The 22,619-nt window shown below is 38.7% G+C and overlaps 1 protein-coding gene across 2 annotated transcripts in view; it reads right to left on the reverse strand.

Annotated features, from left to right (window-relative positions):
* The window catches only part of LOC310754235 (ligand of Numb protein X 2-like), a 41,683-nt gene that overhangs the window by 12,159 nt on the left and 6,905 nt on the right, over positions 1-22,619 (reverse strand). The window contains exons 1-6 of one of the 2 annotated variants that reach the window (XM_083595955.1): positions 12,488-12,506; positions 11,316-11,776; positions 7,734-7,960; positions 6,149-6,345; positions 2,085-2,453; positions 363-539 (exon numbers count right to left, since the gene is read on the reverse strand). In XM_083595955.1, the coding sequence (XP_083452081.1) occupies positions 363-539; positions 2,085-2,453; positions 6,149-6,345; positions 7,734-7,960; positions 11,316-11,716 (1,371 nt within the window). In that variant the 5' untranslated portion in view covers positions 11,717-11,776; positions 12,488-12,506. Of the gene's footprint in view, positions 1-362; positions 540-2,084; positions 2,454-6,148; positions 6,346-7,733; positions 7,961-11,315; positions 11,777-12,487; positions 12,507-22,619 lie in introns of those variants that run through there. The other variant, XM_083595954.1, reaches the window with a different exon arrangement.

The following is a 22,619-nucleotide window of genomic DNA, read 5'->3' on the forward strand; positions in this document are numbered from 1 at the left end:
TGCAATGGAACACTGAGATGCCATGGCAAACACACAGCAGTTTCATTAATAATGAGTCTATGGGTTGTTGTTGTTTAAAGGATTTCTTGAGTGTAGAAAGCCGGGGGGGGGGGGCGGGAGAGACCCTGTTCAGAAGACAGTTTCTTTTCCCGTAAAAAATATTCGACCTGTAAGCAAAATCTACATCATTTGCTCAGGAGATCATGAATGTGGAGTTGTTTTTAATATAAACCCATATTTTATCACTCACTGCCTGGCCTTTTTTCATATCTGGTGGTGCTATTTGCATAATACCCAGTACTCAAGGAGGAAAGGAATCAAGCCAATCCCTACCCAAAACCAGAACTTAAAATCACCAATACCTTCTGGTAATTGGACTTCCATCGATAATGATTCTGTTCAGGTCCTCTGCGACGATGCACTGGGCTTCCTCCACTGCTACTGCTGCTGGTGTTTGATGCGCTGCCATCTTCAACAGTTTCTGGGAGTTGCACACCAGACTGATGGAGAACAACAAAGTTTACTCTCGCTTCACAAGTCTGTCAAGAAAGCCAAAAAGGAAGGAAGCTTAAAATGATAATGTTCAAGCATGCAAATTTGCGGGATCTCTCCAGTGTGTCACTAGAAAAATTATAATAGGTGATTTGTATATTATAATGTACATATTATATTAAGTTATATATATTGAGACAGAGTCTCAAACAAATAAGTGCTTTTCTAAGCTCACATTCCCAGATCTACACTGGCTTGGTCATGTACATAGAATGGAAGATGGCAGGATCTCCAATGGTATGCTCAGTGCTTTTTCTCTAGAAAACTAGTTGCCGGTACTCATCATGAAATTGTTACTCTAAGTGTCACACTTTTTAACACCCCCTCCCCCAAAAAGAGGTGCCGGTACATGAAGTAGTTACATAAGTGCCACACTTTTTAACAACAAAAATAGAAGTGCTGGTACTGCGTACGCTTGAGTGCCCCGGGGGGGGGGGGGGAAGCACTGGCTAAATGCGATCTGACATGAAGGCTGGCAACATTAATCCCACCATATGGGAATCCCTTGCAGATGACCGTAGTGCCTGGATACGACAGCAAAAAACAAAGGAGAAATGACTGCTGGGAGGAGCGCAGAGAGAAGAAACATCATGGTGTATCTGCCCCAGCAAAACCAGACACCTTCATCTGCCCCAGCTGAAATAAAACATGTCTCTTCCATGCTGGTCTCTACAGCCACAACAGGAGCTGTAACTCTCCAACGGTTTGACTTTACCCCCGATGGCACACACTTCCACTGTCTCTTGAGAAAGATGCCAACAATATTATAATATAATTATAATATGAATGCTGAAGTTAGTTCAGCACTTTTAAAGTTCCAGTGCAGATACAAGATTGCCTCCCTCCAAATTATGGTTTACAAACCAGGAGACAACCCTTGCTTACTCATATTTCAATCAATGCCTATCTAATTCTAAAACTTGACATATCAAGCACAGGACAGCACTGCAACGAAGTGGGCAAACAGAGTGGATTGATTTAAATATTCAACAGGAAGCACTAATTTAAATTCTTCACTTGTATAGCTTACAGGCATATTGCATTAAAACAGAAATGAGAGGGGCAAACTGTGAAATCAATTTATTTTTGTTTGTGTGTCTATACATATAGTATATGCAAAGACAACGAGCTGAAGACTGAACTTCCAAGTTTGCAAAAGGAAGAGACAGATCACTGCTTTGTTGTGAGAGTTAAAAATAAATAGTAAATAAACCAGGTTCAATTATCATCAATAAAAAGATCCCACTTGTAGGTCTGGGAAAGAGATCTCTTCATATTACCAAGGCTTCCCTCTTGCAACATTTGAAAATTCAAATAAGTTTAATTAGAGTGTTGACTGTGGCACTCCTTAAAGCAAGTGGTGGGGAATCTTTTTCAGCCAGAGTGCTGAATTCCCTCATGGCTAACATTCTGGGGGCCAAAGGCAAAAAGTGCCCATGGCAACAAATACAACACTTACCTTTGTAAAGCAATCTGGAGAGCCAAATTCAACCACAGGCCCAAAATTCCCCACCTGTGACTTAGTTAGTTACCTGGATTATCTGTGCAGCTGCTTCAGGAGTTCCCTGTCTTAGATCCTGGCCATTTATAGAGAGAACTTTATCATTCCGACTGAGTTTCCCATTTTTGGCTGCCAAGCCTCCATCTAGAAGGTCCAGAATGAAAATCCCAGGCTCATCTGTTTTTCTGATCAATTTGATGCCAAGAGGTTCAGATCGGTCTCTCTTTACAAGGGTAACATGGATCACTTCCTGGTTTACTGAACGGCTGGAATCCAGTTGCCCAGTTCTGGTGGTAAACCCTTTCTCTTGCAGTACTATGAAGTGAAACACAGCACAGCGCTGACGCAGTAAGCAGATAGCTTGAGCATGGGTCACACTGCTGATGTTGACGCCATTCACCTTGAAAGAAAATAAAAACAAAGAGTTGATCACTATACTACCTGGTACAGAGCCTTGTACTATGATACCCTGTCCCTCCCTTCTTCCAGGAAAAAAAGAAAAAGAAAATATAGAATAAGAGCAATGAAGGGAGATAGATCGCCCTTCACAGGAGCAGTTCATTTCCTCAAGAATTTCTTTCAATTTTTTAAAAATCATTTCTCTTTTTACAACTGAAGCAATAAGAATAATCCAAATATAAAACACACAATTATTTTCAACTTCCCTTCCCCCCTTCCATGGTTCATTTTATTAATTTCTTTTCCATTGCATATTCTAATTTTCCCAACATTTTCTTTTTCTCAATTTTATATCTCAATAATTCTTACTGCTGAATTTACTCTTCTACTGTTAACTTTTTAATATGTTTACATTAATTTTTCAAATAGTCTACAAAACATTTCCATTCTTCTTTAAATACTTTTTCATCCTGGTCTCTTATTCTGTTTGTCAATCTTGCCATATCTATATACTCTATTAACTTCATCTGCCATTCTTCCTTTGTTAGTATTGTATCTTCTTTCCACTTCAGAGCATATACCATTCATGCTGCTGCTGTTGTATACATAAAAAGTGATTTCTGGTCTTTAAATACACTTATGTCTATTATACCTAAAAGAAACGTTTCTGGGCTTTTAACAAATGTCTTTTGAAACATTTTCTCCCAGTTCATTATATATAATATCCCAGTAAGTCTTAACTTTTTGCATGTCTACCACAGATGATAAAATGTACCTTCTTTTTCTTTACATTTCCAACAGAGATGTGATTCAGATTTATACATCTTAGCTAATTAACTCGGTGTCAGATACCACCTGTAAATCATTTTCATAAAGTTCACCCTCAATGTGTAACATTTTTAAAAGAATCCATAGTTTCTCCCATGCACTCATATCTATATTATGACCTATATCTCTTGCCCAGTGAATCATAGCTGATTTTACCAGTTCATCTTTTGTTTCCCATTCTAATAATAACTTGTACATTTTGAAAACCACTTTTCCTTTACTCTCAATAATCTTTCTTTCAAAATGTGAGCTTTGGGTCATAAAAGCTCTCCACCTGTCCTATCTAAACAAATCATTTATCTGATGATACTGCAACCAGTCCGTTCCTGCCTCTTGAATTTCCTCAGCAATTTTTATTTCTCTATTACATCTTAATCAGGAGAGGCTGTGCATGTTTTATACCGGAGCTTGGACGCAGTCATAGGCTGGATGAGGGCAAAGAAGCAACAGACTGAATCCTGCTAAAACAAAAGCCCTTTGGGTGATAGGCATGGGTGATGTCTGGTTTTCAAAAGCACGATATATCACCAGCTACACATCATGATATACAAATATATCACAATGCCTAAACATTAAGAATAACAATTTATTATTTTTACCCCAGCCATCTGGCTGGGTTTCCCCAGCCACTCTGGGCGGCTTACAGCATATATAAAACATAGTAAAATATCAAACATTAAAAACTTCCCAATACAGGGCTAACTTCAGATGTCTTCTAAAAGTTATGTAGTTCATCATCTCCTTGACATCTGAAGGCTGGGTGTTCCACAGGGAGGGCTCCACTACCAAGAAGGCCTTCTGCCTGGTTCCCTGTAACTTTGCTTCTCACAGTGAGGGAACCACCAGAAGGCCTTTGGAGGATGGAACTATGTAGAGGCAAACAGGGCAATGTCCTGGCAACTGCTACTACAACTTAAAGGCCTAAAACTGATAAATGTTTGCCTTAATATATTGTTACAACTGTTATTTTATAGTACATATTATTTTTAAATTAGCACATTTTCTATAAAATGTAGAGGGAAACTTTTTAGGGGGAACCACATCTTTAGCATCTTGCAATCTTGGCAAATCCTTTTTTTAATACAGACATGAAGGAGTGCAATAGATTCTAAATATTATTTTCTGCTGTATTAGTCTTAATATAAGATTAAGACTCAGAAAGCTGCTGGGCCATACAAACTAGTTAGGAGATGTTGTAACTGAAGGTACTGCCACTGGGCCCCATCTGGTAGATGATATTTTTGTCTTAAAACAATATAACTGTAAAACTCATCTTCCTCATCTATCAGTTTTCCTAAACAGGAAGTTTATCTTTTGGAAATATGATCCTGACATAAAAACTGGAAGTCCTCTCAAAATATATATTAATATGGTCTGGGAATAATACAGTGGTACCTTGGGTTTGCCGTGGATGTTCGCCAGAATGGATGCTAGACAAGGCAGACGTTCACGGAGGTATTACTGTACTTCTTGAAAGAATGTATAATCAGATTTTGACCTACTGGCATCAATTCCAATATGGACCAATTAATAGAATAACCATATATTTTACCAAAAGCATCAATCATTTGCATCAAAATGGGAATGCTAGTCTGAGGTTTCAAAATAAACAAAATATTGTCAGCAAATAAAACTAATTTATATTTGAATGTATTATGAACTACACTGTAAATCTCACAATGCAAATGTTAAAAAGCAATGGTGAGTGTGGAAATCCTTGTCTAGTTCCTCGGGCCTGAGGAAAAGTGGCAGACATAATACCATTCACTTTGGCTCTTGATGCAGGTGCTTCATACGTTACTTTAATCCATTTTATAAAATCCAATGAAAATCCAAATTTAAGTAAAGCTACTTAACGCAGGTAGCGCTGTGGTCTAAACCACAGAGCCTATGGCCTGCCGATCAGAAGGTTGGTGGTTCGAATCCCCGCAACAGGGTGAGCTCCCGTTGTTCGGTCCCTGCTCCTGCCCACCTAGCAATTCGAAAGCACATCAAGTGCAAGTAGATAAATAGGTACCGCTCTGGCGGGAAGGTAAACGGCATTTCCGTGCGCTGCTCTGGTTCATCAGAAGTGGCTTAGTCATGCTGGCCACATGACCCGGAAGCTGTCTGTGGACAAACGCCGGCTCCCTCGGCCTATAGAGCGAGATGAGCGCTGCAACCCCAGAGTCGTCCGCGACTGGACCTAATGGTCAGGGGTACCTTTATCTTTACTTCCATATACTGTTTATAGATTTTTGACAAAAGCCTTTTCAGCATCTAGCGATGTGATTACAAATGGTCTTTATTTTTATTTAGAGCTACCAAATCCATCACTAATATCATCTGCAGCTTATCTTGTTTTTATAAAGCCAGTCTGGTCACTCTTGATAATCGCTGCTATTACCTGCTGAATTCTATTTGCTAGAATCACTGTTAGGATCTTTATATCAACATTGATCAAGGATATAGAGCAATAGTTTGCGCACTGTGTATGGTATTTATCTGGTTTGGGAATAACTGTAATGTAAGCTTGATTAAATATTGTTGACAAAATACCTTCATGAAGTATCTCATCATATAATTGATGAAGTTTTGGTGCCAATATATCTATATATGACTTATACCATTCAGTGAGGAATCCATCCAATCCTAGTGTTTTGTCACTTCGTCATTTTAAGGATAGTTTGATATCCACTTAAATGAATAGATTCTTATTATAGTGGATATTCTTTTCTTCCAAATCTTTACACCAGTTTAAATACTTTCAAAATGCTCCCATATATCTCCTCCCCTTGCAAACTAATTTTCAAACATGATTTTGCATTTTAGTGTCCTGGAATTGATTTGTAATTTTACTCTGAAGCCTTTTAATTATATCAAACCTACTTCCAGGATATGGTCTCCAGGCGCTATTTTTCCATCTGCAGCAACGACTGAATCCCGAAGAACTTCTTGGACAACAATGTTGCCTAGTGGGGTGTCTTTACCCCCAACTATCCGCATCCCAAGTTCTTCCTCAGGGTCTTCTCGGTGAATTTCAATTGTAGTTGTCTCTGCTAAAAGACTGGCTCTTTGGGGTAAATCTGAAAGTGAGAATCAGAGATGGGAGAGGGAAGACAAAGGAGACACACTTGCAGATCACATCTAGAAATTTTAAATACTGGTGACCTATTTCACTGATTCTGAACAGCCCAGTATGCAAAGTAAGTATAACTTTCCATTTCCTAAGACTTACCGGTAATTTTCCTTTATTCCTAGCAAAACAGAAACAAAAGTGTACTATACAGAATGTTTCCAAAAGTGCACTTTTGTCCCCTCTCCTTGGTTCATCTGTGGATATGTATTGTACAAATATAGTACAATCAACAGCACCTGTGCTTATTATAAAAAGGTAAAGGTACCCCTGCCCGTACGGGCCAGTCTTGACAGACTCTAAGGTTGTGCGCTCATCTCACTCTAAAGGCCGGGAGCCAGCGCTGTCTGCAGACACTTCCGGGTCACGTGGCCAGCGTGACAAGCTGCATCTGGTGAGCCAGCGCAGCACACAGAACGCCGTTTACCTTCCCGCTGGTAAGCGGTCCCTATTTATCTACTTGCACCCGGAGGTGCTTTCAAACTGCTAGGTTGGCAGGCGCTGGGACCAAACGACGGGAGCGCACCCCACCATGGGGTGCTTATTATGGACAGAAATAAATAAACTGAAATAGAAACTGAAATAAACAGGGCTATGTATTCTACACTTCTTAAAAACTTCAATACTGCTCCAATGGAACTCCTGCACTGAGAAAATCTGAACTATGCAATCTATATAAACAATGCAAATGACTATTTGACTATTTCCTCTTATTTAGGTTTTATTATTCATAGGAGAGTAAAAAATCTATGCAAGACACTGAATCCCTGCTTACAAACTACTAGAAATCCTACAAAGCTACTTATTTGGCTTCTGAGATTTCAAATGCATTGTTCACACACTTTCAAACATGTATCTTTGCAACTTACCTTTAAAAAAATTAAAAAAATAAAGTCAAGATTCTTAGAAAATTGGGTTCTGCCCACAGTACAGCAAAACCTCAGCTTCTGAACCTCAGCTTCTGGAACTTTTGGTTCCCCAACGCTGAAAACCCGGAAGTAAATGTTCGGGTTTTTGAATTTTTTTCGGAAACCGAATGTCCAGCACAGCTTCCGCTTGAGTGCAGGAAGCTCCTGCAACCAATCGCAAGCCGTGCCTCGGTTGTCGAACATTTCGGAAGCCAAACAGGCTTTTGGAATGGGTTACGTTCGACAACTGAGGTCTGACTGTACCACAATTTGAGCAGCCTTGCTTATAAAACTGTAGCTTTCAACTCTTTTACCACAAACTAATGCATTTTTGTAAACTTATCAGATGGAATGAAAACTAACATAATTTTTGCAAAGGCAGACTTGCTTTCTCTGATCATAGAATTCATTCTGAGAGATGAATGCATACCTTCTTCACTCCCATCAAAGGCTGGATTAATCAATCCAGGTTCCGGTGTCTCCAGGGAAACCACTGCAGCTATTGAACTTCCAGAAACAAGGGACGGCACTGCGTTCAATATCTCAGGCTCCTTTACAGTACTCGCTTCCTGTCTGGAAAGAGAATCTGCCTTCAACCTGAAGCGAGGATTCTTTTTCCTTTCAAGATGAGCTTTGAACTTCTTGAACCCAGGACACCTGCATGAGAAGGCAAACATCTATGAAAGGAGATGTATCTTTCATTACACACCATTATGATAGGGACATGAAAGTACTTCACAAAGCAACACAAGTTTTGACAACCACACAGTTTCCACCAACAGGATGTTTTCTTTCACGTAGTTTGCCTATCCAACATGCAGATGTCATTGTCAGCTTAAATAAATCAGTAAGTTTAAGAAATCAGAGAGGAGAGAAAGGCATTACTTTCATTTGCTATGGAGTAACTCTCATTTGCTCCCTTGTTTGCTAATCAAGCACTGTATGTTATTTACAATATATGCATCTTTTAATGCATAAGCAAATATTTGGGACTGAAGAAGAGCAAAAGAATTGCTGTGAATTAAGCATATTGGTAGTCCACGCCTTTAGTTTTCAAGAGGTGCCCATATATTTTCTAATGATTTCTGTCAAGTCAATTATATAACAGGTTACAGTGATTCATTTATTTAAGTTTGCTTAGCCTAAAGAATTTTTTTCAACTGTTACGCTTTGTCTAGGGCTGCCAAGGAATGAACAAGACAGCAAATTTAGTCTCCCAGATGCATTAGAGCTTAGGGGTATTTGGGGGGGGGTGCACATTGATGAGTCAAAATGAGGACTTGTTGGCACTAAGTTCACATTTATGTTAATAAGGATTCCCCTTTTTTCTTTGGTTTATCAGTGATGCTGCCAAGCATTATCATTAGTGTGTATTTCAGTTTTGACAATTAGGGCAAAAATTAACTAGGGAGCATCTCATCTTCTAAATTAAAAAAAATCCATCAGCTAGTGGTGAACTACTATATCTCCAGTGTAGCTTTATATTTGACTTGGCATCCATATTCCTCAACTCAAAAGTTTCCATACAGCCCACCAAAGCACTATGACCAAAATCCTCAAGCCATATACTTCAGAAATACTCCTCAATGATACTGATTCAGAAGGACATTAGAACTACACTCTATTTAGTTAGGAGAACCATGTTTCAGAGGAAGCGTAACTATTCATGTTTATTTGAGACTCTGTACCAGGTGTTACCAGGGGGGTTTAAGTCTTAAATGTAAATAGATTATCCATTTATAACCCATTGGCTCAATGGAAAAGCCAAATTAGCAGCAGTCTCACATATTTTCTTCCATCCTACTCTCTTGGCTTCACTTTCAGTTTGCAGAGATGGCAAATGTTCAAACTACTGTTTGTGTTGAATAAGATAAGAGTCAAGCCAACTGAGAAGGCAGGAGGGAAGTCACAAATCCATGGCCCATTTCCAGGATAGTCTGACTTGAACTACCGTTTCTGTTTATTAATTTATTAGATGTATATCCTGCTCATCCTTTCAAAGGTGCCTAGGGTGGTAACCAAACAAACAATAAATCAAAACATCTAAAAAATGTTTTTTCAGAATAACAAGCTGTCCACACACCAGCTTGAGGAAGGGTGAGTTGTACCCAATGCACATCCTACTCAGAGCAGACTCAGTCAAAATAATTAACGTGACTAATTTAGGTCCATTAGGTCTACTCTGAGTAAAACTTAGTTGGAGACAACTTAATCATTTTTGGATCAGTTAAGGAGTGATACAGGGCTCATTAAATACATGGCCTAATTAGAAACAGTTAATAAGTTCTTAGTTCGCCAAAACATTATAAAATTAAGAGATTGAGGACAAAATATTAGAATATTTTAAATTTTTGGACTTTGTTTGCAATGCTGTTTTACAAATTATGAATTGTTTTGGTATTTTTAAAAAATAAATATTTTTTAGTGTGCACTATATCAGAAAAAATAACTTTTTAAAAAAGTAACATTCAGACATACCCAAATTCTAATTCAATTGCCCTCTGGACAGTCTTCAGTCAATCTGGCTGTATCAGCACCAGTCTGCTATGTTACATCTTAATGGCTAATTTATAGGATGATTTGTCTTCAGATCCATTATCAACAGTAGTTAACTAGGAGCAAAGGTATTTACAGCTACAGAAAAAAAGTGTGTTGTTCTGCTAGAAACAAACACGTAGCCTTCAAATTACTGAAACATGTTTGCTCTTTTTATTAGCTCATGATATGTATGATATATATGTTAAACCCAAGATAGGTTCTGTTTACAGTCTAGTACTGAAATAAATGTTATGGGCACACCACAACCTACAGTGGAAAGGCTGTAATACATGCAGGTGCCACTACTGGAAAGCTCGGTATCTGAAATCTCAGTTATCTGAACACAAAGAATTCAAATAACCAATCAGCTAGAGTTTGCCACTTCTTTCTTGTGTTTTGCTGGTTGGTGGAAACTATTTCAAGGGGGCAGGGAGAGAGATTGGAGAATCAGGGAGGAGAGATGTTTTCCCTTTGTTTGATCTTTCCTGATTGGCTGCAGCGATCTCAGGCAGAAACCAGGGAGGGATAGAGAAGAGACATCTCATGGATTAGAAATGTTCCCATAGGAAATAATACAAATTATCAGCTTGTTGTGTGAATACTTGCCAAATGAACAATTAAAGTACAATTAGACCAGCAGCTCTTCAAATGCAGGTGCTTGTTAGAGCCATCAGCAGCTTTGCAACTTAACAGTACAATCCTAACCTTGTCTACTCAGAAGTGAGGCTAAGATTGTAGTAAAAAACTTCCTATGTTTGACAATGTAAAAACATTTTTGTTGAAACTATCCATATAGCTTTCTTCACTAGTCAAAATTTTAATTTAGAGAAAGATGGCTTACATTAGCACATACACATAAGACTATGATTATGTCAGGAAAGGAAAGGGGAATTAAAATTACTCCAGAAAGAGGAAGGATGGCACTTTCATAAGACTGGCCCGCTATTTAAAACACCCACACAGAAACATACTATATTGGTCTAACCTGCTTGCCAGACAAACTCAGAGGCTGTTAAAAATAAATGAAGAATTAACATCGGATTGTTTTATTGGAACTACCTGGACTAATTAAGAGAAGCAGTATAAATGTGAGATCATCATCACCCCCCGAACCTCAGGGCATGGAAAGCTAACCAGAGACTTATAATTTGGCATAAAATTTGGAATGTTATTAATGTGGTTTTTATTGGATTGTTAAAACAGAAAATTTAATAAATATTATTATAAAAAAAGAAACAGAAAACTTCCACATGTATACATACATTCAAAAAATGGGAACTAGCCCATTAACATATTTTAGCAGTCAAGCGATCTATTTCTTAACTAAGAATGCTGCCCAGTTGCCCTCTATTGTTAATATATGCAATATTCAGGCCAAAAATAAACAGAAATTATAAGTTACTAATAAAGGTGAAGGAGCCAGAGAGGATAAGATGCAAGTATAGTTAATGGCACTACTGAACCATATACACACCTGTTTTGCAAGTGAGCCTCTAACTCACACCGTTGCATAGTGTGCTTACAATCTTCTTGAAAGGGGCAGAGGACAATGAGCTTATCAAGTAAATTCCGCACTAAAAGGGAAGATTTTCGGCACTGCTGGAAGGACAGCTTTTTCCGATCCATAGGGCAGAAGTCATACTCCTGCATGAAGTTCTCAAGGCACTTAAAACAGTATGTGTGTCCACAAGGTGTGTCCATAGGCTGCAGCAAAGGCTGAAGGCAAATATGGCAAGTGAGCTCATCATCCACTTCATCCTGGAAGTTATAAAGATGATTGTCTAGCAACAAGTGGAGCTGCCCACACTCATGGCACCGTTCTCCAAGTTTGAAGACCGGTTCTTCTCCTGCAGTCTCAGCCATGGCACCCAACATCTGGTGTGTTTACAATCAGGGGGCAAGGCAGGTCTTTTGGCGGTAGTGAAGAGAAGATACCTAAAATGAAGAAACGAATGCTTATCAGAATGTTACACCAGCAGACTGATCCAAGTCCGGTCTTCTGGGAGAAAACTGTGATGTCACAGCTCACTCTTTTCCTTGCCGGTTTTGTTTAAAAGTTTTAAAAGTTTATCGCTGATGAAATAAGGGCCAATATGTTTAACAAAAAAGTGGTAGACAGTATCTTTCAAATTTTATCCATGAAATTCTCACCAGGGCAGCCTCAATAAGAAAATGATTGAGGGCAAACGATAGTGCTTTTCTATGGTTAGAGATCTTCCCCTGCAATGTGCACTTCACGTGAGGTCATTAATTAGTCTGACTTTACATTCTCTGCCTTATGGCTTGGGTTGGTAAACCTTTACTGATGTGAATAAGAACTATGAAACACTGTTCAGTAACAGTGGCAGGAGTTGTGTGAAATGTGTTAAGTCAACAAATTATCCCAATATTTCCAACTACGGGAGGTGCTGCAAAGGATCTTTACAGAACAAATTCTGCCCCTTCCTACTTGATAAGGTAGAAAGGAAAAATTTAAAATTAGGTAATATTTCAAACCATCAAATCAATTTTTAATTAAAAAGATGAGATCACTACTTTACTCTGCAATGTATACAAATTTCATGTAGTAAAAGATACAATATTTACATATAAGTAATGTACTTTAGAGAACTGAAGACATTTGTTTGTAAGGCCATTTAAAATTACCTGCAATTGATCCACTCTCCACCCACCCAGTTAAGACTGATGTCATTGGGTACATTAATGCTACTTTTGCAACTTATGATCCAATTCAAAACTCATTTTCAGTCTGCTGACAGATTTATTGCTTGACATTGACAAAGCTGTCTGAGAAGAGATGCTTTTAAGCTGAGCAGTTTTGCAACTATAAACAGATATATTTGTGTCACTTCCTTAGACAATTTCTAATACGAACTTATAAGAGAATATTTTTGTTATCACCCAAGCATCTTATAATACACATTCAAGAAGATTATTAACTTTGCAAGCAGTTAACACCCTTCATTAAGTAACTAAAGTCATATTCAGCAAATATTCATTGTGACCCTTGCAGATGGTAATTATAAACGAAGTACAAACCCTCAGTAAAATATCTAACTCTAGTGTATTTATGTAACTTTATTTTACATTTCCAACCTAGCCCATTTCATAATCACATAATAAAGATATATTTTACATCTGTTTTTAATATTTGTTATGATAGAGACTCATAACAATTTAAGAGGAAAGAGACTGGTCAGTTGAGGAAGATACAGCAATATTTATACTTTAAGAATTCCTAAACAACAGCTATGTGTCCGGCTAAGTCATGTGGCATATCAAAAAAATAGAGTAAAATAAACTTTCTTTCAAATACTGATGTTTTACTCCATTACTGCCCAAGTTTTACACAAAATTCTTGGAGATCAAATCAAAGTAGCTCTTAACCACTGAGGCTCAGATTTCTAACATCCAAGAAAGTGTTGAATGTACCTCATTACTTCTCTTAAGTCCATAAAAGGAAGCTGCTCAGACTGTTAAAAACTCAGACCTGACCTTAGCGATGAAAGACAATCCACACCTGTCTGCACGATGGTAAAGTGAAAAGCCCTCCTAAGCATGGCAAGCTGGAACTAGTCTGTTGAGTCCTCAGTGACTGAATCAGAAAGCAGATGTTCCATGTGGTGTTATTCAATAAGAGTTTCTGAATTGGTTCTTTACTACCATATGTGTAAAACTGGGCATTATTTTAGGCTTGTAAATGAACCCACAAAAGTTATTGCCCCACAAAAAATGCTTCTTAGGCTAAAAAGAGTTCTGATTCTCCTTTAGCAGCTACCTGCAATTTCTATGACGAATGAGGAAGGGCTTTGCCTCCTCTGGCAGCCCAACTGGTTTCTGTAGTAATGGGTAATGATACAAGTTAAACATTGTCTCCAGGTATTATAGGCTGGAGCCAAGACTCCACCCATTAGTGTTCTTGTGGTTACTTTCATTTTCCTATGCAGTTGCATAAAGCTGATAATCAATAAAAAGCAACTTGTTCTGGGTCTACAAAAGTGAGTAGGCCTATGCTGGGCACAGGTAGGAGATGCAGCACCCTGTCTCTCCTTCGCCAGTGTGCTTGAAATTCCATGGCAAGCTTTTTAAGCTGCTTCAACAACCCTCTGGAGCAACCTCTTAAAAGAGATTCCCGAAGCCCCATCTACTTAATGTTTCACACAGTGTGTTTTTTGATGTTTAGGAGAGTTAAACTGCTCTGTTACTGGCGGTGTTAATGTATTTTAAATTATGGAAGTTCTGCAATGTATTTATAATTTTTGATTTTTATCTCTAATATTTTATAGCATTTTTTGTACTTTGCTTTTGATATTTGTGAACTGCTTAGGTGTTTCTTTAAAAAATGTGAAGAACAATATAAATTATATATGCTACAGTTATCAGGCTAGAACTTAAGTATTCGCAGTACTTTATTACTCTAAACCAGGGTTTCCCAAACTTGGGTCTCTAGTTGTTTTTGGACTAAAATTCCCATCATATTTGACCACTGGTCCTGCTAGCTAGGGATGATGGAAGTTGTAGTCCCAACAACTGGTTTGGGAGACCCTGCTCATCTTTTAAAAGTTCCCTGATTACTGATAGAGGAAATGAGGCTTTATTCAGCTCACTGGTTTTCAAGCTGTGTTCCAAGAGAGCTTGGCATTCTATGCAAGCTTGAGTGTTTGGTAACAAGATTAGTGACAAGGGGGAAATTCCTCTAAAAGCTTGTCCACTACTTGTTCTTCCCAAGCAATGTGCAGCAGCTAGAGTGTGTTGGATGCATCCTAGGATACACTGATGAGACCCAACAGGACTGGCCAGTGTTCCATGTGAGCTACCTACACCCTTGGATTTGTTTCAGTATCATGAATTCCACAGCAGACACTTGAGGATTCCCAGTCAATATGGAATGGATTCCTGACGGAATAACCTTTGAAAACCTGCCCATGCTGTGCTATAACATAAAAAGCAAAGAGAATTTTTTAAGTAGCATTAACAGTGGCTATACAAAGGCTGCTACAGAAGCCAACGCGACCAATTAAAGGCTTGAACGATTCCTCAGCAAAGTCATGTCTTTTGGGGCTATTCCTATATGGATTTTCCATAGAGGGCTTACCTGGTGGTGGTTGCAGAGACTGTCTGGCAGGCAGAAGTGCCATGATAAGAGCTAGGCAGTTGGGAGCCATCACTTTCCACAATAACCTTGATGTAGTAGAGTTCCACAGCATTGTAATAAATTTAAACAGTGAGCCCTGACCAACAACAGTCAGAGCTTAAGGGTGGTGGTAGGAATTAAAGGATGTCCCTAAGCGTGCATCAGTGGTGGAGAATGCCGTGTGCAGACTCCAGGCATTTTTACCTTCTCAGTCCTTAGCCATATTGTTACTTTCAAGCAGCAGGGTTCTCTCCCCACTCCAGGGGCCAGTTTACATTATCATTACCACTGTTCTAATAACCCCTGATGCCTGAAATAAAAGAACAATTGCATGCTGCTGGTTTCTAGCTATAAAAAGCCAAATGAGGCACCCATTATGCTTTATAGTCTTGCTAATTTAAAATTATTCCCTACAATAGCAGCAAGTTGTCTGCTCTTGCCTCTAATCATGTCAAATTACAGTGCTTTCACCATTTGCTGAATCACACATATTCTCTTTGTATTTACACATCTATGGCATTATAGAATACTAATAATTTAGTTATGCCAAATATAAAGACAACGATGAGTCTTTCAGTTCATTTTGCATTTTATTTAATCTTCAAATCTAGGAAGAAATCCAAGGAATGAAATGCTGACTAAAGCAGTGTTATTCAACTTTTGCTGGCTCAACTGTAAAACACCTAGCTATTAAGATCCTACAGGCAAAATCATATTCTGTTCTTCCTAGCAAACAAAATAATATACCTCAAGGAAAAGTAAAATAGAATCCTGGCCTCAGGGAGTAAAAACAAACAAACAAACCAGAAATTTCAAGGTGGGAGGTGTTAGTACTAGGCTGCTACAAAGCAGAATAAGCCTGTTTAGTAAGAACATGTATAATGGGCAGCTCATTTTTTATACTTGAAATAAATGCTTAGGGAACCATGGAACTAACAATGTAACTTAGGTGGATTTGTAGCTGGTTGACCGACCAAACCCAAGATGGCTCACTAACAATTTCTCACCTCCCCAGAAAAAAAGCAAGTGCAGTGTCATAGGGTTCTGAATGACTTAGATGAAGGAACGGAGGGGATACCCAACAAATCTGAAGATGGCACAAAACTGGGAGGGGTAGCTAATACTGCAGAAGACAGGATTCAATGTGACTTTATAACAGATTGGAGAAGTGGACAAAAACTAACAAGATGAATTTCAATAGACTCATTTTTAGACCCTGGAATTTATTCCTTTTTATGCTGTTGCTAATACAGGAATCGGGTAAGACAAACTCTGAACATATATTAGACTAGTTAACATGCACTTTTGAAATTAACTAAAGCACTCATTCAATAAAAGAATTTTAGTTAATCCTGCTAAAATTTCACCAAATGCTAAAAGTGGAATCCTCAAACTTTCAAGATTTGCACATAGTTAATTTCTCAATTAAGTCAACTGTATAATAGAATAGTACATTGCATAAGCAGCATGGACCTCATCCTAGAAGACAGGATATGCAACATTCCAGTTCCTTGCCTAGCAAATGAACAAGTATAGCAGTCCTTGTGTGCTTTTGTGAGTAGATCAAAAGATAAGCCCAGTGTTAAGGGTTAACTAGTTGATAAGAACATGAGAAGGTCATATGTCTTGAGCCTTTTCACAGTCCAGGTGGCAAAAATATTGACAAAAAGATTAGACATGGCAACAGAATTTATGTGCAACAAACCCAGTGTCCTACAGGAACTAGAAAAACCAGTGGAAGTATGCGTATAATGTAATCAGCATCATCCCAAAAGAGTAAACCACTGCACTATTCTGCCATCACCTTTTCCTATTCATGATCACACAATCTTGCAAAACCAGCCTACAGATATTGCTAACTACCAGTAATAAAAAATGTATTCCAGCCAACCTGCCAACTCCTATCTTTGACAGTCAGACAAAAGGCCAAGACTGTCACTATTTACGTCAGCTTGGTTATTTGTAGTCAAAATTTTGGAACTCATGCCTCATCATCAAAACTAGGACTTGAGAGACTTGGTTTGGAGGATTATCTGAATTCTGATAAAGTGTTAAGCAAAATATTTACTAAAACAGTTTCATTGCTATTTGGTTTAAGCTTTTCAATGCATACCCATCTGAATATACAGTGGTACCTCAGGTTACATACGCTTTAGGTTACAGACTTCGCTAACCCAGAAATAGTACCTCAGGTTAAGAACTTTGCTTCAGGATGAGAACAGAAATCGTGCTCTGGCAGCAGTGCTCTGGCAGCAGGAGGCCCCATTAGCTAAAGTGGTGCTTCAGGTTAAGAACAGTTTTAGGTTAAGAATGGACCTCCGGAACAAATTAATTACTTAACCCGAGGTACCACTGTATATATATACTTGCCAACCTAGTATAACATTTCTTGTATCTGATGAGGTTGACTCTAGTCTGTGAAAGCTTACACCGTAATACATTTGTTCAGTCTTGTAAAGAAGTATGTGAGTATGATCCTTCTGCCATCAACTTTCCTACATATCCACCTGCATGAAATTCTTGGTTGCTCATGACTAGCACTACCTTGTTAAGTACAACACCGAATTTGTTAATCTTCCTAGATAGAATAAAAACTGACAAATTGCCGGGTCCAGATGGTACCCACCTTAGTTTTCTCAAAGAACTCAAATGTGAGATTGCTGATCTTCTAAACAAAAATATGTAACTTGCCCCTCAAATCAGCCTCCATACTTCAGGACTGGAAAGTTGTCAATGTAATATCAATATTTAAAAATAACTTGTTCATAAACTATCTAAAATGAGGTGCAAGTAGTGAGGCAGCCAGGTTTGCTGATGGTGTTCAGAGTCATTAAAACAAAAGAATCATAGAATTGCAGAGTTGGAAGGGACCACAAGGATTATCTAGTCCAGCCTCCTGCAATGCAGGAATCTTTTGCCCAAAATTGTGAAGAGCTCTAAAGGGACTTCTCCAAACTGAAAATGTTCAGAAAAGGGCAACCAAAATGATCAAGGGAATGCAGCAACTATGGTTCATATGTGTGCAGCTGACTCTTCCCAACCTCTAGTCTCCCCCCAGCCAAACACTTTTTGAGGCTGAGGCCCTTAGGTCAAGAACAAAGGAGATTTTATATGGAGTGTTAATGTGGAGGAAATATGCTATTTTCTTGATCACTGTCATTTAAAACAGACAAACTCTCCAAGAGTCTTTTAATACCCATGAAATTTGGAGGAAGCATAAGGTATTTGCCCCATTTCACAGCCTTAAAACACTAAGTGGTGTCAAAACCCTTTGATACAACATCCCTGCTACCTTGCTCCTGGGTAGCAAAACCTTGCCTGCCAGCAATCAAATTTGTTTCTCAGCCACAATACTTGTGCGACCAGTTCTGAGAGTTTAGCTCCCAGAAATTCTATTTCCCATCCCCAACACAATCATATTTCTCTGCTCTTTCTTTTGGTGGGTTAAGAGATGAATCAATACCAGAGTAATAACTATTCAGTTCTCACCTGAAATGTGGGTGCTCACCAGGAACACAGTGGGGTGGGGTGGGGGTGGGGCAAGAAAAGACTAACAACTTCCAGTAGGAATTTGTCACCCAGCCTGCCTCAACAGAAGCAGTACTCTAGTTCTTACAGTCTTCTTTTGGAAACAAAATAGGACATAGACTTTAGCTATCTCAGAATGGCTACATTGTGAAAGGGCATAAACATGTGGTCCTATGAAGGTACAAGAAGGGGCATTTCCTGTCAACTGCTCTCATGCTGGATTGTTTTCACTATTAAGTTGTGTTACAAGCTGATAAATCAACCTCTCCCAAGGTGTTGGGGTCTTTAAACAAAGGCATTGCCATCTCTTCTGCTATTTTCAAAGGGTTTTCTTTCCAGAACTCTTCAAAGCAATTTCCTGGTCTAACTATATTCATGAAGCACTGTTTCAGGTGTTACAGCAACATATGAAGCAGTCTTCACTATAGCCTCCTGCTATTTTCCTGTGGATGCCAATCTTCCATATGCATGCCTTCACAAAGCCCACAATTAACACCATCACCAATTCTTTAAATATACTAGGAGTAGGAAACAAGCTAAGGAGGTGGTTGAACTTTTGGTACAGAAGGGACTTAAAATGTTAAAAGAGTAAAAGGAGATTGGCAAGAAGCTGAAACCTTTTGTTTTTCTCTTCACTGTGGAAGATGTAGGGCAGATCCTTGTGCATGAGCTAACTTATCTGGAAGTCCTAGACCTAGAGAGTCTTGGAAGCCGGGGCAAAGCATAATGACAGGAGATCCCTTAGGCCAGCACTTGCCTAACTCTACCCAACTGACCCAACTGACATGTGAAAGTGCAGATCTTCTAACAAAATTATGCAAAGTATCCATAAGATCAGCCTCCATACCCAAGAACGAGAAAGTGGTCAGTGTAACATCAGCTCTTAAAAAGGCATTCAGAGAGGATCCAAGAAATTACAGACCAGTTATATTAACATCTGTTCAAGGGAATAATAAATTTATCAAGTAAAAAGAAAAATAAGTCTTGCTCAACCTTTCTCTGGACAAAACACCAGGGTATAAAAATATACATGGTGTGGATGAAGAGAGGCTTTGCTGCCCACTGTCATAATACTAGAACCCAGGGTCATCCAAGGAAGCATAATGTTGGACGAGTCAGGAAAGACAAAAGGAAACACTTGTATTTTTTCAGTTTCACATATTATCATTTTCTTGGCATTTATCTTCAAAGCCTCAAACTGCAAAGGTCCAGCATACCTCATGGCAGGAATAACCAACCAGCCATAACAGCCAATGGTCAGGGGTAATGGTCAACAACATCTGGAGGTCACCATGTTGGCTACCCGATTTATTAAAGGGGTAGTCAAGTGGCAACTTACCAACCAGTTGGCTCCTTCTGGCTCCCCTCTTGCCTAGCTTGAACCAAGCTGCTTCAGTCTCTACATTCTGAGGGAGCTGAGCAGCCTCTCACAGGGCACTATGAACACTGGAAATTCACTTTAATGATAGTAATGTAAGTGTTCCTCTTGTCCCTTGTTGCCTCTCCATTTCTACAGAAGACTTTTCCTCGAAGTAAGAAAGATTCAACAAGATACTCTAATGCTGTTCTGCACAATCATGGTCAAATAGATGTCAGTACCGACAAATACTGTTCAGGTATGTGCAGCTTCAAATTGAGAAATGAGGTGGTTTTAACCACCCACATTTTGTTACCACACATATAGGAGGACACAACAAGACAATCATGTAACCTTTAATGGTCTACTAACCAGGTAAACAATCTGCCCAGTCTCGATCTTCTACTTTTCCCAGCAAGGAGTTATTTGAGCCTAGAAATAAATTAAAGTTTTTGTGGATTTTCTCCCTTCCCAGTTATTAATGCCTATAAATAAATTTCTGCCTAGCCACCTAAATTTATCTACCCTAAAGATCTAAACAGGAATTTTGTGAGTCAGGTTACACAGGAATGTAGTCATGGCATAAGTTTAGAAAGAGGTCAAAGGGAAGAACTAAAGCAGTTCAGCATGTGCTTATCTGACATATTGTGCGTGGAAGCGTATAAAAAGCCAATAGATAATAAGCAGAATAAATTTAGGAAGAATAGTAGCTATCCACAATGGAAGCTGCCTTATAAAGTCAGACCATTTGTCCTACATTAAGTTTTGTCTACCCTGATTAGCGTTTCAGACAGGAAGCTTTATTCACCCATCTGGAGATGCCTGGGATTTTTTTGCATCTGCTCTACAACCAAGCTATGGCCATCACCCTGAAGATGGCACACAATTGCTCATATACTGGTGATTTGCATATTTGTTACAAGAAAACCTTTGACTCTATGAGAATTTATTCCAAGAAAACCTTGGAAGTCTATGAGGAGTTCCTCGGTGTGAAGTAATAATGCACAAGCTCTCTTGAGAGACAGCTTGCCCACCATTACGAATATTTATGTCAAGCTGTGGACATGTTCTAGCATGCACACTTCATACAGTACAATGAGGACACCCAGGGAAACTTACCTGTGAATTTACTGTCTACCCTGAATCATGACCTAGAGTGCTCTGAAATGTTTAAGTGTTTCCTCGGAAGATGAGTCTATGGAGAAATGGTTCCCTGAAGGTCAAAATGTCTCCTATATTCTTTATGAGTTCACCCTTATTAAGAACTTTCTTTTTCATATGCTTCTTATAATTCCCATTCTTCCTATATAACATGCAAATTCTGATACTGTTGCCTAGGCTATTTAATATCTGCACTGGGGGTGAGGATCAATCCTGTGGCCTACAATTGCGATTAGACAACAATTTCCATGATCCCTACCTCTGACCATGTTGGTTGGGACTGATGGGAGTTGTAATCCAGTAATATTTGGAGGGCAATAGGTTCTCCTTCTCTGAACTATGTGAAACCACTGAACAAGCTCATCTAGATATCTGAGGTGAGATGTCATCAATATGTAGATGTACAACTCTATTTTGCTTTTTCTTAGATTGAAGCTGTGAAAGTGCTGAACTGGTCCCTGAGTTGGTAATGGCCTGGATGAGGACCAATAAACTGAAGTTGGATTAAGATGGAGGAAGTTTTGGTGAGTGGTTCATCTGGCTTCAGAGGTGGATCCCTTTCTACATAGACTGCTCTCTCCCTAATGAATCAGAAACAGATGTTGAGCTGCCCTTATACCCAGCCTTAAATTTAGAGACCCAAGTAGTTTCTGTATCATAAAGAACATTTGACTAACTAATGATGATACTAAACATGCCCAGAAAGAGATAGTGTGACTAGCTTACACATGCTCTGGTAAAAGCTCACTTAAGAGTACTATATAATGCATTGTGCAAGGGCTGCCTTTTAAGACAACATGGAAACCTCAGTTGGTACAAAACAAAGAAACTAGATTTGTGATTAGCATATGAAGCACATCTCAGCAGCAGTGAAATATTGGCACCAATTCCCAGTCCATTTCCAGGAGCAATTCAAATTGCTAGATCTCATCTTACCAGGCTAGGACCCAGATATGTGAAGGACAATCTTCTCCTGCACAAACTTGTCTTCCTCAAGGACCATTATCTGGGTCCCTACACCTCCAAAAGTAAGATGACAAATGGCCAATGAGAGGACCTTTTCTGAAGAGGTACCCAAGTTATGGAACACTTAATGTGGGAAGGTTTCCAGCACTGATTTATTTTTTGCATACATGGTAAGAACTATTTATTTGCCCAAGTCTTTCAGACTTTTTGTCTTCTAGGCTTTTATGCTGCGTTTACTGTACTGTTGGGTTTTGTAATGTTAAAGATGTTGTTGTTTATGGTGTTTTTAAGAATTCTGTAAAACACTCAGAATGTCTTCAGACTAAGGAGTGAGGTATACAGCTATGTTCAATGAAACTTCTTTCCAGTATGTATATATAGGATGTATGTATACAGTATGTATGTATACATACAGTAAGTATGTATAGGATGGAAGCCTGAGTGAATATATTAGAAAATGACCCTATTAAACTTCACAATCAGCAGCTAAATAATGTTTCTACTCTGTCTTCCAAACTAAACAACGTTTCCTTTTGAAAGATATTGTCCTCCATTGCCAAATGTGCTTTGAACTAACAAGCTGTTTTTATATACCATACTTCATTAAGTGTCGTCAAGACTCTTCATTCTTT

This window comes from Podarcis filfolensis, assembly GCF_964270895.1.
Source record: "Podarcis filfolensis genome assembly, chromosome: Z".
NCBI lineage: Eukaryota > Metazoa > Chordata > Lepidosauria > Squamata > Lacertidae > Podarcis > Podarcis filfolensis.